Here is a 16,879-nt window from a genome sequence, read left to right on the forward strand (position 1 = left end):
AAATTCTAAATTTTAGAATAGAGAATGCACTGGCAGACTACCCTGTACATTTTCACAAGTTGTTAGTTAATTGCAAGGGAGCAAGAGTTAGTGCCTTGCACACTATTTTGTCTAAAGTTATTTTGACCTTTGAGTGCTAGAAATTATAAAAACCTAGTTTCTAAGTAGTGTAAAAGCAGGCAACTTATACCTTCGTGTTAAATCACAGTAATTTATAAAGAAGACTGTGATGTAAGCTTATATGGAAGATGATAGTATAATATTAAAAAGGGACTTTCAAATGGGGCTATAACTAGGATAAAACAACTGCATCCACAACTCTTAGTTCATCATCTAGAAGAGGCCAGGGGACTTTTGATGAATGCAAACTGGAAGTAAAACTTTATCTGAAAAACATTTGGAAGCTTTCCCCAATGGGGAAGTCTTTTTAAATGGTTTTACTTGGCCCTGTTGTAACTGATAGGTACTAAGATCACTACAGATTGAGCAGAAACCTTGGTTAGGAGTCCTGGTACAGAACAAATTGAAGAACAAATAAAAATTAAAGAACAAATGCATATTGAAACATTCTGCACTTTTCTTGATTCTGCTTGATACTTTTTACCCAGGTATATAAAAACCACCAGTGGGTTTTATTTTTCAACCAAGCCTGAAGTAAAACAAATGTCAACTTCATCTAATTGATCAAGAAAGTCCAATGTTATTTGACACCAAATTAACTGTACCTGACCACCTGCATCTAAACACATTTAAGTGAGGCACTATCATTCCCCTCATAAGGAATTTTTTTTGACTGGATAATAACACATGTGACCAGTGCAAAGTTTGTCTTGCTGAATCAAGATTTCAGCCCTCCTGTTCATCTTCTAAGAAAGAGTTTCACAGTACAAACAGAAAACTTGAACTGGTTATCTGAACCAGCACTGAGAAAATAAGAACTATATACTCTCACTGAAACAGCTTCACTATTGTATTTTCTCAGACACTTCTCTTGACTTTTTCAGTCACATCTGTCAACTAGTTCTTGTGTCATGTAAAGAAACTCAACCAAAGTCTGAATTAAAGAACACAGGAGTTTTGATTACTTACTCAAGCTGGTCATAATTAACACACATCAGTGGCACCTCTGTACTACAGCGCTGGTGAAATTTATAACCACAAGTCTGGCATCGGAATCCCTGGAAAAGCAGCTTTCGACAAAAGTCACAGAATGCTAAAGTGAAGAATGTCTTTCGTACCTGTAGTGTTGAAAACAAACAGTTAGTTAGATACTTTTGTAATCTGACAGGGCTCTATGTTTCCACTAAGATATTACTGTCATCTTGCCCTGAAAAAAATACCTACAACTCTCTTTTTTGATCTTGGAAATATACTTTATACACAATAAGCGAAGAGTATTATTTTAAACACATAAAGATCTTACATTTGATGTAATCTTAGTTAAACCATTATGGCATCCTCTCAACTTCTTATCAGACTAATATAAATACTATACAAAGTATACTGAGTAATAAAAATGGAATAAGAATTTAGGACAAAGTTTTCAAAATTTGGTGCCTAGTTAGTCACCCAAATCCATACTTAAGCATCTAGATAGAAGTAGCTAGATTTTCAGAGGTGCGCATAACCATACTTCAGTAGGAGCACAGAAGCATTTGGCACCTTTGGTAATCATATTGCTTTATGTAGCTGCCTAAATATGGATTTAAAGTGGCTAACTTTAGCATCCAAGTTTGAACATTTTGATCTTTAGCCTCTAAGTGCCCATAAGATTCCCACCATCTGAATTAATGTGCATCACTCCATGAGCAGTGAAGACGATGGCCACAGGACTGTGAAGCAAAGTCAAAAGTATCCCTGTGTCAGAACTGTAAAAGAAGCACCCCTATTTCAAAGATATGACTCTTGCAGACATTTAAATTATAAAATATATATAAAAATATATATATAGTTGACGGAGAAAACAACTCAAAGATATTTAAACAGAATGTCCCAAAACACCTTGTAAATAGTGGATTTGAGAGAAGGCCTGTTTTAGAGGGTTTTGTTTGTTTATCTTTATCAGATAACCCCCTTTCTCAAAATAAGAGGATTGGGAACATTCAAATGGTTTATAATTAGCCTTGGAGGGTTTAATTTTTATTGGTAAATGTCAGTAAATGTCAATGTCACCGCACACATAAAACTAAAGAAAAAATATTTCCATTAATAATTATCTCAATTTACAGACAGGCAAAGTAAGAAAAATGCTGCTTGAGAACTTATTAGAGTTTGATTTAAGGATATTTACCTTGTATATTTTGACATGTGATATTGACAATGTGTTTTAACAGTTAAAGCTTTAACTTTTTGAATCTCAACATCTACTACCATTAAATAATTATTGTCTGACCGACCCCACTCATGAAAGCTCCCATAATTTCCTACAACTTAAATTTTTATCAAACTTAACACTATTAATTTGGGCTTGAATAGGGACTGGGAGTGGTTGGTTCACTACAAAAGCAATTTTCCCTCTCTTGGTATTGACACCTCCTCATCAATTATTGGGAGTGGACCACATCCACCCTGACTGAACTGGCCTTGTCAACACTGGTTCTCCACTTGTAAGGTAACTCCCTTCTCTTCATGTGCCAGTATATTTATGCCTGTATTTGTAATTTTCACTCCATGCATCTGAAGAAGTAGGGCTTTTTACCCACAAAAGCTTATGCCCAAATAAATCGGTTAGTCTTTAAGGTGCCACCGGACTCCTCGTTGTTTTTGTGGATACAGCTGTGTTACCCCTCTGATACTAAGCCTTCCTTGGCTCTAGTAGAGTACTCTGGTCCAATGGAAGAGTTGGTTTGCACTGTAAACCTAACGTCTGTTCATTCCAATTTGGAAGGACAATTGAATGTAAGGGTTGAAACCTTTGCCTACACTTAAATGCTGCATAAGGTTTATTTCCTGGCCACAGTGTGAATGAGGTTTGCCACCTATCATACAGTGTGGACAACAGGACTACGTGGCATAGAGCAGACTGCTGGCTGGTTGTACTAATATCCTGAGGGACACCATACTTCTGAGTTCCAGAGAAAGAGCTCTTTTTAATTACCAGAAATGTTCCAGACTTAACCCCTTTCTGTGCAAAAATAAACATCGATGTTATCCATCACAATTATAAAAAAAAAATCAAATTCTACCCAACTTATTTATAATTTTGTTTAGTAAAACCTGGAAATGTTTGCAATTGTAAAAAAGAAAAAGCTACACTACAAAGCCAAACTAGAAGGCACAAAACTTGTGTTCTATTTTGGTTCCCCACCTTAAAAACACAACTAGCCTAAAAGTAACACAAGCAAGATTTCCTACAAGTAACAATCAAAAGTTTTAAAGGATGCTGTCCAGAAATTTTTATAATGGCTTTTATGCATTCATTTAACGGTCCACTGTTTGTATAATACACCCTAAGACTAAAAATAAAATAGCTTTCATTTAGATTTTGCCCTTTTCCATGTGGTAAATGTTATTTCCAGGTCTGTGTATGGACCTAGAATTATCCAGAGGGCTTCTATTAAACAGTTTCCACTCATGTGGCACCTCATCGGGTCAAAACATATTTGTGCACCGGCATCACTGATGATGTCAGCATTGCTCTCGGAATATGGTTCATTAGTTAATTGCTGCTGCGGAGTCAGCAGGGAAGCACAGAACACATTTTATAAATACAACCATACAAAAATAGTGGATTATTATTACCGCTCTGCAATGCAGTGGTGATTTAAAATGTTAAGGAAAGTCAAGTTGTGTTTATTTTAATGTCAATTATCTCAACTGCAATAAGATTTAGTTCATCTGAGTCTGTTGGATTAAAAACCTCTTATGCAACAACCTTCCCCACTACAGATACAAATGTTTGTTCAAAAACAAAGTTATTTTGATTTAAAATGTTCAAAAGTAGATTCAACTCTAGTGAACATTTTAGACAGTTCATAATACAGAGTACGTACAAAATTGTGTGTGGTAAGCGGCACATTCTCCAAGACTTCCACGTGCAACTCCTCTCCTGTGAGCCAGGAAATGTCAGTGTCCCAGCCAATGGGCTTCTTCTCTCTGAAGTGTAAACAAGCCCTTTATGGTTACCAACCTGCAAACCTTTGCAAACATTATGCTAAAGAAGTGAAAAGTTGTTATCGAGAGGATAGTGGTATTGTGGGAGGTTTGCTATCCAGTCTTCCACTATTAGAAATTTAAATGGCAAGAAATTAATCTGAGTTTACCCCCAAATAATTGCATCACTCTTGGACAAACAGCAGGGTAAAGAGATGCACTCTCTTCTTCAAACCAGCTTCAGCAAAGATCTACAACTGCAGAGAATGGCTGGTCCTTTGGGTCCAAAATTGACAGATACTTTTCTATCCATTCAAAGAAAAAGAGTGCTTGTGTGACAATTTGTCCCCATGTTGTATACAGTGTTGTTGTATCCGTGTCAGTCCCAGGATATTAGAGAGACAAGGGAGGTGAGGTAATATCTTTTATTGGACGAACTTCTGTTGGTGAGAGATAAAAGTTTTCAAGCCACAGAGAGCTCTTCTTCAGGTCTTGGAAATGTACTCATACGTCACAACTAAATACTAGAACAGGAGTACTTGTGGCACCTTAGAGACTAACAAATTTATTTGAGCATAAGCTTTCGTGGGCTACAGCCCACTTCTTCGGATGCATAGAATGGAACATATATTGAGGAGATATATATACACACATACAGAGAGCATGAACAGGTGGGAGTTGTCTTACCAACTCTGAGAGGCCAATTAAGTAAGAGAAAAAAAACTTTTGAAGTGATAATCAAGATAGCCCAGTACAGACAGTTTGATAAGAAGTGTGAGAATACTTACATGGGGAGATAGATTCAATGTTTGTAATGGCTCAGCCATTCCCAGTCTCTGTTTAAACCTAAGTTGATTGTATCTAGTTTGCATATCAATTCAAGCTCAGCAGTTTCTCCTTGGAGTCTGTTTTTGAAGCTTTTCTGTTGCAAAATTGCCACCCACAGCTATTTCACATTTGGGGACAATATATACCTTCAAGTCAGCGGTACTGCTATGGGTACCCGCATGGCCCCACAGTATGCCAACATTTTCATGGCTGACTTAGAACAACGCTTCCTTAGTTCTCGTCCCCGAACGCCCCATCTCTACTTGCACTACATTGATGACATCTTCATCATCTGGACCCATGGAAAAGAAGCCCTTGAGGAATTCCACTATGATTTCAATAATTTCCATCCCACCATCAACCTCAGCCTAGATCAATCCACACAAGCGGTCCATTTCCTGGACATTACTGTACTAATAAGCGATGGTCACGTAAATACCACCCTATACCGGAAACCTACTGACTGCTATACTTACCTATATGCCTCCAGCTTCCATCCAGGACACACCACACGATCCATTGTCTACAGCCAAGCTCTAAGATACAACCGCATTTGCTCCAATCCCTCAGACAGAGACAAGCACCTACAAGATCTCTATCAAGCATTCTTAAAACTACAATACCCACCTGCTGATGTGAAAAAACAGATTGACAGAGCCAGATGAGTACCCAGAAGTTACCTCCTACAAGACAGGCCCAACAAAGAAAATAACAGAACACCACTAGTTGTCACCTTCAGCCCCCAACTAAAACCTCTCCAGCGCATCATCAAAGATCTACAACCTATCCTGAAAGATGATCCCTCATTCTCACAGGTCTTGGGAGACAGACCTGTTCTCGCTTACAGACAACCCCCCAACCTGAAGCAAATACTCACCAGCAACCACACATCACTGAACAAAAACACTGACCCAGGAACCTATCCTTGCAACAAAGCCCGATGCCAACTCTGCCCACATATCTATTCAAGCGACATCATCATAGGACCTAATCACATCAACCATACCATCAGGGTCTCGTTCACCTGCACATCTACCAATGTGATATATGCCATCATGTGCCAGCAATGCCCCTCTGCCATGTACATTGACCAAACCGGACAGTCTCTACACAAAAGAATAATGGGCACAAATCTGACATCAGGAATCATAACATTCAAAAACCAGTAGGAGAACACTTTAACCTGTCTGGTCATTGAATGACAGACCTGCGGGTGGCAATTTTGCAACAAAAAAGCTTCAAAAACAGACTCCAATGAGAAATTGCTGAGCTTGGATTGATATGCAAATTAGATACGATCAACTTAGCCATTCCCAGACTCTATTTAAGCCTGAGCCATTACAAACTATCTTCCCATGTAAGTATTCTCACACTTCTTATCAAACTGTCTGTACTGGGCTATCTTGATTATCACTTCAAAAGTTTTATTTTTCTTACTTAACTGGCCTCTCAGAGTTGGTAAGACAACTCCCACCTTTTCATGCTCTCTGTATGTGTATATATATCTCCTCAATATATGTTCCATTCTGTGCATCCGAAGAAGTGGGCTGAAGCCCACGAAAGCTTATGTTCAAATACATTTGTTAGTCTCTAAGGTGCCACAAGTACTCCTGTTCTTTTTGCGGATGCAGACTAACACGGCTGCTACTCTGAAACCTGTCACTAAATACAAGGTCGAACAGATAGTTTAGCATAAGTAGTTAGCACATACTCACCTTGAATGGCCCTTAGAACATGTGCTAACTACTTATGCTAAACTATCTATTCAACCTTTTATTTAGCTGTGGCACCCTGAGTACCTTTCCCAGACCTGAGGAAGAGCTCTGTGTAACTTGAAAGCTTGTCTCTCTCTCCCCAACAGAAGTTGGTCTAATAAAAGAGATTACTTCCCCTACTTTGTCTCTTTAATTTGTCCCCATAACAGACTTTCAGAGGGCTTACTAATTTGGGGGAATGGTAGGATTTTAATTAGAAATTTAAGGATGGAAACTCATTTTAAGAGCTATTCATGTAAATCCTGTGTCTAACAAAGCTTCACTTTAGACACCCACTTCAGGTAAAACCAAATAAAAGTTAAAAATTCAAAACAACCCTACTTTATAGTTTAAAACTATATGTTTTCACATAGTTTTGCAGCTAAAACAGACCTCAGGGATAACAGCCTGTTGCATTCTGTTAGAGATTTCCCCATAAACTTTTCATATGTCATAGCCTTTTAGGCACGGTTTTGTGGCTATCACCCCATATTTTGTGTTGGCCCAAACCATTTTAGCACAAACTAAATAGTTCATTCTGAATTTAGTGAGATTGATCTTTACCTTCACAGTGTTGAATGGAATTGGCCCATGCTGGTATACTCCTAGAAAGAACCCTGATAGCGTAAAAAACCCACACCCACATAAACCATACCCATCTTGTATTCTGTAAACAGCACAGCATTCTGGGATAAGACCTCTCATCATCAGAGCTTTCTTTAGACTGTCCCGGACTGTCACCCCACATCTTGCTGGAACCTGCAAGGTCAAATATAAGACATAAGCATTAGAGGAAGAGATTACAATTCATTCTCATGGTTGAAGCAAACTAATGTTCCAGTTCCTAAAAAGTATACAAAAAGCGCCAATTTTCATTTTTACAGAACTTCATAGAATCCTAAATAATAATTTCTCAAAGTACTTTGCACATTGTGGACATTATGTAAACTGCATACAAGCCATACCATTATGAATTCCATATCAAACCCAGCTCAGCTGGACATGCATGCCACCTAAATTTCTAATGACATTTGAGAGAGAAAACTTGAGTTGACCCTGGGTGACCTTCTATCCTTATCCATTTTGCAACAGAGATGGCAGAGAGGTAGGTAACTAAAAGCTATTTATACATATGTTAATTTTGAAGAGCTTGTACTACAATTAAGTGGAGTGATGTGTCATTTGGAACTAAAAATAAACAGGCAATAGGCTTGGATGAACTAGCTTGTACTAGACTACTTGCCACAAGTTTATAAAATTCATTACGTAAATATTGAAATAAGATACAGATCTCTTAAATGGAAAATACCAACTTCAAATCTAGTCAATTTAAAAAGAGAAAAAAAGAATTAATAGTGGTGTCTGGTAACACACCTGTCCTTGAGGCCCCCGCCAATATTTGTGATTCTACAGACACATTTTCCTATCTGTAAAGAATATTTTTCTTTCCCCTTTTGCTGTTTGACCCCCATGAGCAAAGAGGAGTAGTTGAATACAAAGGAAACAGATTAAAACTGACCAAACACAAAGTATTGTGAAGTGCACAAACTATACAGTTCTCTAATATAATTTTTCCTTTAATCTCTTCAATGATCTTAGGTTTCAGAGTAGCAGCCGTGTTAGTCTGTATCCGCAAAAAGAAGAACAGGAGTACTTGTGGCACCTTAGAGACTAACAAATTTATTAGAGCATAAGCTTTCGTGGACTACAGCCCACTTCTTCGGATGCATATAGAATGGAACATATATTGAGGAGATATATATACACACATACAGAGAGCATAAACAGGTGGGAGTTGTCTTACCAACTCTGAGAGGCCAATTAATTAAGAGAAAAAAACTTTTGAAGTGATAATCAAGCTAGCCCAGTACAGACAGTTGGCCTCTCAGAGTTGGTAAGACAACTCCCACCTGTTTATGCTCTCTGTATGTGTGTATATATATCTCCTCAATATATGTTCCATTCTATATGCATCCGAAGAAGTGGGCTGTAGTCCACGAAAGCTTATGCTCTAATAAATTTGTTAGTCTCTAAGGTGCCACAAGTACTCCTGTTCTTCTTTCAATGATCTTAGGTGTTTCCTGTAACAGTAGTAAAGCTTCTTTTTTTTTTTTTTGTAAAGAGCAAACTGTGATTTTTAATTGACAGTGTTCCTTAAGCAATCAAAAAAAAAAGGGTAAGATATATTAGGGTGACTAAACATATCAAACACTACCATTTCAATACTTCTGGTGCTATTTACTGAACTGGTATATACACCAGTACTTTCCCTTCTGCTCATCCCTAGTATTTTATTTTTTCTGAAATGAGCCCATTCCATGCTAGGAAACTCCTCAGCCTTAACTAACCAAAAAGCCAGTCAGACCACATGAAATTTAATTATTTACAGCTTATCAGGGGCCTGACTGAAAGCCCACTGAAGTCAATAGAAGTCTTTCCATAGACTTTAAAGGACTTTTGATCACAGCTCAGTTGAGCAGCTAACATTTAAAAATTCTAAATGTAGATAGAAGCCTGTGTCTCCTACTTAAAGATAACAATGACAATCCTCTTTCAAGTGTCCCTGTGAATGCCACTTTACTGAGGTAACACTACTTATTGCAGTTCTATGACTCTATGTGTATGCTCTCCTAGAAGAAAGAAATGGAAGTGACCTTTTTGGTCCTGGTCCCTCTCCCTGTCAATGTACAATTGCTCCTTACAGTACATTTTATCTAGTCTATTTTTAAAAGTTCAAAGAAATGGGGCTTCCAGTACTTCTTTTATAGAAACTATTTTACAGACAAATGTGTGTCAAAGTTTCTCTCGCTATATAGCCTAGACCTTCCCTTCCATAAATCCACTCCATTATTCCAAAATACACCATTTCTCCAACCTCCCCCTCTATAGTGTTTACACCCCACCCTTCAATTATTTGCAGAATTATGTTCTCCCGCTCCTCTGCCCCCACGTACTTGTTACTTAGCCAAATTGTTACAGGTGGGACTGGTAGCACAGCCCACTATTAAGGTTGTCCAACACTTCCCATTATAAGACCCTGAGTTCAAGTGCTTATAACATTGCTAAACTTTAACTGTTTGGGTTGAAATTTTCCTTGCTAGGTATCTGCCTCATGCTGATTTTGATTGGAAAATTTCAACCGAAATGGGTTAACTATTTCCAAGAGGGCAGCTAGGAAAAAATACATTATGCCCATGTTTTAAAAAATTGAGACTTTTTCTTTGAAATGCTCTAGCATTGAACCAGGGACTTGAAATTTGGCAGGGGGTGACCTTTATGTCAGGACTGTGCCTTTTGCCATCCCTGTGAAAACTCACCCAAATTCAGCCAAGTTATAAGCCTTTGAAAAAAATCACAGTTCGCACATGCTCACTAAAGATTTACTAGAGTTTAAGACCTGAAATCTCCAAAAATTCTGTCCTCACTGAGCATGCTCCATCCCCTTCCAGGTTCTCATGCTGACCAGATTGTGCATGCACCATCCGCACAGAGCAAATGAGCATGCTCCAGGCCAGGGGGTTCAGAAGGTTTTACCCATAATAGCTGTTCTGGTCTGGGAACAGGGAGCTTGTGCCTGTCTATCCTGTGCTCTCAATGATCCCCTGATGGCACCCAGACAGTGTGGAGGAGGAAGCCAGCTGACTTAAGTGCAGAGGGGACAAGGGAAGGGGTAGATTGGGACAAGGAGTTTAGTAGGACTGGGGGGATTGAGGGAGGGAAAGAAACTGTGACTGGGATTTGGAGGAGGGAGACTGGGTCTGCTCTGGCAAGGATACTGGGAGAGTTGGGTGAGGAGATAGGGGAGGCTGGGACTGGGGGCTGTAGGGGGTAGAGACTAGGACTGGGAGCCACTGAGGAAAGGGAGGTGGGGGGAACAGGACTGGGAGCCAGTTGGCTGGGGGGAAACCTGGCTGGTTTCCATTAAAATTTTTGAATGATTTGGCATGTTCCCACAGAATGTTTCAATTCCATCAAATCAAACCTTTCTGACAGAAAACTGCTCACTGGAAAGTTTCAGACCAGCTCTAATCCATACCCTTATATTCCTATCCAAGATAGGCTGAACTAAATTTTGATTTTGGATTCAATGAGACTACATAAAATGCTTTACTAAAATTCACATATCTACCACTTTTCCTTCTTATCCATTTATTCTGTAATTATATAAAAATAAACTAAGTTAGTTTGGCAATATTTATTTCTTATAAACTCAGGCTGCACATTGCTCATGTTTGTATTATTTCCAGAAGTCTAGTGATTTATTTTTTCTGAATCTAAGTTACTTATATGAACTCTTCCCAACGTGCAGTTTGAGACAATCTTGAGTAAAACCAGAAGAGAAATTTAACAGGCCAGTTCTCCTTCTCAACCTCAGCTAATATTTTTTAATCAAGGATAACTAGAATTGTTGCTGGGACAAATTATTTTCTTACATAAGCTGTAGGAGAGGGTGTTGAATATATATCGTAAGGGAACACTGCAGAGCTAAGGCTGTGTAGATTGTGAGCTGCATTAAGTACTTAAAAATAAAGTAAGTTACATCATTTTTAACAAATGACTCAGTTTAACCCATTTGATGCACTTTTCATCAAACATTCAGGAAAGTATTTAGCCATGTGCCTAGCTTTGAGGATGTAAGTAGTCCCAATGAAATGACCAGGATTACTTGTGCTTAAAAACCTTCCTGAATCAGGGCAGTAGTTCAAATTAATCTATTTAGACAATCAATTGTTCCATTTCTCAGTTCTTTTGTTCTTATCAAATATTTGCAAAGTGTATATGCGTATTTGCAACCATATGGCTGAAATACATTAACCGCAGTCACAAGGATCTAAGCAGGTGTCTAGAAATGCTTTATTTCAGTAAATCTGTGTTAAATTCCGGTAACACTGTAATAAGAGGATATGGGGCTATATCCCTGAAATAACTCTTGCATCAATTTTCTAACATCAGACCTTTCACTTTGGGACATTCCCAAGAGATAGAAAGCTGGTTCCATGCTGTTAAGCGAAACTGTATAATGGTTTATTTTGCTGGATGAAGGCAAAAACATATGCTACTGAGTGCACAGAGACATGGACTCTTGGATGGAAGCTTCATCCAAACTGCTCATTTGATACTTTGGGGGCTTTGAATTTGAAGAGTCTTTGGTTGGCTCATGAGGAGAGGGAACAGTATCAGAGAGGAGATCAGACAAATAGACAGCAATCAGGAAGGGAAGCACTGCAGGGCTCTTATAAGATTAGATTTTCCCTCTGGGAGTAAGAACAAAAGGGTTACTGAAAGCTATTAGTATGTTTCTTTTATGTTTAATCAGGTTAAATAAAAGTTCAGTGGTTTTTCAAACCCAGAAATCAGAGACATAGTAGTTTTGAAGAAATCTACATGGCCCTGGAAGTAGAGTTAGGAGAAGCAGCCAGGATCGCCCAATATTCACAGGCAAGCATCCTGAGAGGAAGCTGAGGGTTAGTGTCCTAGAGCCACTGGTGTTGAACAAGGCCTGGCCCCAGGAAGGGGCAGGTCATGACACACACCATGGTATCCTTTTAGTATTTTACTATGAACTGTGTCAATTTTGTTTGCAAATCTGGCATGCCAAAAGTAAAATGAGGTTACTTACCTATAACGGGAGATTTTTTGAGATGCATGGTCCCTATCTGTATTCCACTGAGGGTTATGTGCATGCACCACATGCCCAGAGCCGAAGCTTTTGAAAGCAGTACTGTACGGTGGTCTGCGCATGCGCTCTGTGCCACCTTGTGGTCTCCCCTGAGGCAATAAAGGATGCAGTGGGCCGCTGGCATGTCCAGGTCCTTCTCTACTGCAGAGCTGTTGAATCCGGAGCAGAGGGGAAAGAGTGAGAGTTTGGAATACAGATCGGGACCACACATCTTCAGTTACAAGTAAGAACTTCATTTTCTTCTTTGAGTGATGATTCCTATTGAATTCCACAGAGGGTGATTAACAAGCAATACCTATGTGAGAGGATTGTGCAAGGAGACTGTGGAATGGAGGACTTCTCCTCTGAACGAATCATACATTACAGTGTTGTGTGTGGAAAAGGTGCGTACCAAACTCCACGTGGATGCCCTGCATATGTCTGCGAAGGGCACTTTGTGGAGTACAGCTATAGTTAATGCTTGCACTCTCATGGAATAGGCCTGAATCCCTTCAGTCGGGGACTGTCCCGATAACTGATAGCAGCACGTAATGAACCCTGAGACCCACTTGGAGAGTCTCTGGGTGGAAATGGCTTGCCCTTTCATTGCTATGGCAATGAAAAGTTGAGGACATTTCTCAAAGGGCTTTGTCCGATCAAGATAAAAAGCCAATGCCCTTTGAACATCTAATGAGTGAACCTTCTTTAGTTATTTGAGGCGTAAGGCTTGGGGAAGAAGGTAGGTAAATGTACGGGTTTATTGAGGTAGAATTGGGAAACCACCCTGGATAGGAACTTGGGGTGAAATTGTAAAGAGACTATATGGAAAGGGTGAAGGGGAGGTTAACCATCATGGCTCCCAGTTCACCATCCCTCCTTGCTGATGTAATGGTGACGAGCAAAATTACTTTCATGGAAAGGAGAGATAGTGAACATGAGGTCATAGATTTGAAGGGGCGGACCTCAACAAGGTGAGGACTAGGTTAAGGTCCCATTGGGCGGCGATAAGCTGAATGGGAGGGTATTTTTGCAGAAGGCCCTTCCAGAACCACACAGTTAATGGCTGGGTAAAGATTGAATGGCCGTCCACTGGCAGGTGAAAAGCACTAAGGATATCTGCATGCACCTTAATGGAACTGAGGGCCAGTCCCAAGTCCCTCAGATAAAGGAAATATCCAAGAGTAGTGGGATGTCCACCACTTCAGGGACAAGGCCCTTCTGGGTAGCCTAGGCAGTGGAACGCATCCATTTGGCTCGATACGAGAGTCTTGTGGACTCCTTCCTGCTGCTTCAGAGGACATCTTGCACTGCCAGTGAGCATTCCTGCGCTAGTGGAGGTGTCCATCCAAAAACCAAGCCATCAGATGAAGAGTGTGCATGTTGGGGTGTCTGAGTCTGCTGCTGTGTTGGGTCAGTAGCTCCAGGAACGTCCAAAGCGTCAGTGGAGGGTTGTTCGACATACAGAGGAGAACAAGGAGCCAAAATTGGCAAGGCCATTAGGGGGAAATCAGGATGGCTGTTGCTTTCTCCTATCTGATCTTGTGGGTCACTTGTGGTAGGAGGGGTAAAAGGTGGGGAGGCAAAATCTGTCAGATCCGACCAATCGAGGACTCGGGTGTCCCCGTGTGATTGAGTTTCAAATCCTCCCCTTGAACAACATTGGGTGCATTTGGTATTGCTGTGGGATACGAAAAGATCCCTCACCAGGGTTCCCCAGCCATTATAGAGTCCTGCAACTCCCATTCATGGTCAGTTGCAAAGTTTCTGCTGAGGACATCGGCAATCATGTTCCAGTAGGTAAGCTGCTATCAAAAGAATATGGTGTGCGACGCACCATTCTCAAAAGTGTATAGCTTTCACACACTCAGAAGGCTCAGGATCTTGTCCCCCCTTGTTTATGTAGAAGACTGTGGTGGTGGTGTTGTCTGACATGACAAGAACATATCGGTTCTAGGTAGCTGGTCAGAACACCTGGCAAGCATTGCGTACTTGTGATCTGCGTTGGCCCACCTACCCGCTAGGAGGCGGTGGGGAGCTATGAGGTCACTGGCCGGCCTGGGTCACGCCTCCGTCAGCGGGGAATTAGCGGCGGGGCGGCCGCCAGCCAGAGTCTGTAGCGCCCCCCTCAGGCAGGGGAGCGCCGGCAAAGGTCAGTAGCGCACCCCTCAGGCAGGGGAGCGCCGGCTAAGGTCAGTAGCGCGCCCCTCAGGCAGGGGAGCGCCGGCAAAGGTCAGTAGCGCGCCCCTCAGGCAGGGGAGCGCCGGCTAAGGTCAGTAGCGCGCCCCTCAGGCAGGGGAGCGCCGGCTAAGGTCCCGGCGTGGCTCTGCCGGGTAGGGGAGCGCAGGCCCACCCTACACCACTGCGCTCCAGCCCAGGGCTCTGACAGTGGCAGAACGAGGGTCCCACCACTGGGTCAGCGGGGTCGTCCCGCTACATAGACTCACCACTGTGCAGCTCTGTCCCTGGGCTACTTCCTACCCGATTGCTCGCCCGAATCCCTCTGGTCCCGTGAGTGCGTCGGGGTAGTCTGCTGCTGGCAGCTCCGGCTCCCCCTCAGGCTCCTCCAGTTCCTCTGGATACTCGGCTGCTGGCAGCTCCCGCTCCCCTTCCGACTCCTCCAGTTCCTTTGGGTACTCGGCAGCGGGCAGTCCTGGCAGCCCCAGTCCGTCCTCCAGGTGAGGTTTCCACAGGTCCAGGGCCTCCCCTGGTGTGGCAGCAGGCTCTGAAGGGAGCAGCCCACAGTCTGTGTCTGCCTCCCTCCCTGGTGCTGCCCTAACTGAGCTAAGGGCCCCGCCCTTTATACTTCCTGTTCCACCCCTCCCCTTCCGGGGGGTGGAGCGAGCTTGGGCTGGCCCCGCCCACTCAGGCTGAGGGAAAGGCACTTTACCCTCAGGTTCGGAGGGAAGCCACCCTGGCTCCCTACAGTACTGCTTGGAGTTACAATATGTTTATGTACAACTTGGTCTCTCGTGTTGTCCAGGTGCCTTGTGTCATGCGGTCACCCATGTGGGCACCCTAGCCCATGAGGAATGCGTCCATTATGGTAGCCACAGTGAGCAAGAATGGAAGGAAAGTCATCCCCGAGCAGACTTGTAACAGGTTCATTCACCATTGGAGAGAGGAGAGAACTTCTGGTGGCATGTGGAGCAGAGTGTGCATGGGTTGATGCATGGGGGAGTAGACCCTTTCAGTCAGAGTTGAAGGCCATGACATATGTGCAGGCCTCCATGTGTCCCAAGACAGAGGCAGATTTTGGCCAAAACCAAAGGGTTGGAAGACACCAAAAAATGATTAGTTCTCTCGTTGTCTGGAATCTTTCCCTTGGTAGATAAGCTCGGGTGGAAGTCGCGTCTATGCAAGCTTCTATGAACTCCAAGGATTGTGTAGGGTTTAAAGTTGATTTTTCAATGTTTACATTGACTCCCAAGGAGGAGAGGAGTAGAAGCAGTTGGGATGTTGATTCTGGGCCTCTTGTTTGGACCATCCTGCTATCAGTCATTCAGATATGGAAAAACAAGGATTCCTTGATGTCTGAGATGGGCTACCACCACCGAGAAAACTTTTGTGACTATTCGCGGGACAGTGGTGAGTCCAAACAGTAGGACCCTGTATCGAAGATGCCGAGGCCACATCCCACCCCAACCTCAGGAACTTTCTGTGTGTCGGGTGTATATTGTTATGGAAGTAGGCATCTTGCATATGGAGATCTGTAAACCACATGCCTTTTTCTAATGAGGGATTGATTGGTGCGAGCATGACGATGCAAAATCTTGGTTTGGAAAATCAAGCAGTTGAGGCATCGGAGATCCAATATCGGTCTCCATCCTCCAATCTTTGTGGGGACTAGAAAGTAGCTCGAATAGAGCCCTGTTCCCTGAAAGGAGTCTGGGATTAGCTCCACAGCTCCCCTCTGCAATAGGAAGTCATCCTCAAGTTGGCGGAGATCGTCACATGGGTGTTCTATGCATGTGGACCGAGGAAGAGGGCAAGATGGGGGTGTCGCTGTAAACTCTATGATGTAGCCACTCTGGATGATATCTAGGATCCACTGTCCATTGTTATAGCTTTCCATGTTGACAGAAAGAGTTTGAGGCGACCCCTGAAGGCAGTAGACAAAATGGGCATTGGTGTACGGAGTGGTTGACTGCTCTCTAAAGACACTCAGAAAAACTGCTTATGTGATGTTTGGATGTGTTGCGTTGATGGCTGGGTAGTTGACATAGGTTGATGGGGTCTATGAATCTTAGGGTGCTTTTGAGGAGGCTCATAGGTGCATTGGTGGTATAGCTGTAGGACCCTTTAACAATATGATTGGGGCAGGCGGTAGAATTTCCTCGAGTGCTGGTGTGAAGATACCAAGAGACCTTGAAGATACCGAGAGGTCTTCTGATTGAAGAGATGCAATTTGTCGAATGGGAAGTCTTCTGTAATGTTTTGTACCTCCCTGAGAAGCCAAAGGAGTGTTACCAGGATTCCCTCCTCCTGAAAATCCCCATTGCCAGGACATGGGAAGCCGTGTCTGCCGAGTCCACTGCAGCCTGTACCA

General features: G+C 42.2%; 1 protein-coding gene across 3 annotated transcripts in view; it reads right to left on the reverse strand.

The window, feature by feature from the left end:
• The window catches only part of BRAF (B-Raf proto-oncogene, serine/threonine kinase), a 134,610-nt gene that overhangs the window by 51,281 nt on the left and 66,450 nt on the right, over window positions 1–16,879 (reverse strand). For all 3 annotated transcript variants that reach the window (XM_034779507.1, XM_034779516.1, XM_034779526.1), the window contains 3 exons: window positions 7,330–7,433; window positions 3,993–4,095; window positions 1,090–1,238 (listed from right to left, as the gene is read on the reverse strand). In XM_034779507.1, the coding sequence (XP_034635398.1) occupies window positions 1,090–1,238; window positions 3,993–4,095; window positions 7,330–7,433 (356 nt within the window). The remainder of the gene's footprint in view (window positions 1–1,089; window positions 1,239–3,992; window positions 4,096–7,329; window positions 7,434–16,879) is intronic.

The sequence above is a fragment of the Trachemys scripta genome, chromosome 1 (assembly GCF_013100865.1).
Source record: "Trachemys scripta elegans isolate TJP31775 chromosome 1, CAS_Tse_1.0, whole genome shotgun sequence".
NCBI lineage: Eukaryota > Metazoa > Chordata > Testudines > Emydidae > Trachemys > Trachemys scripta.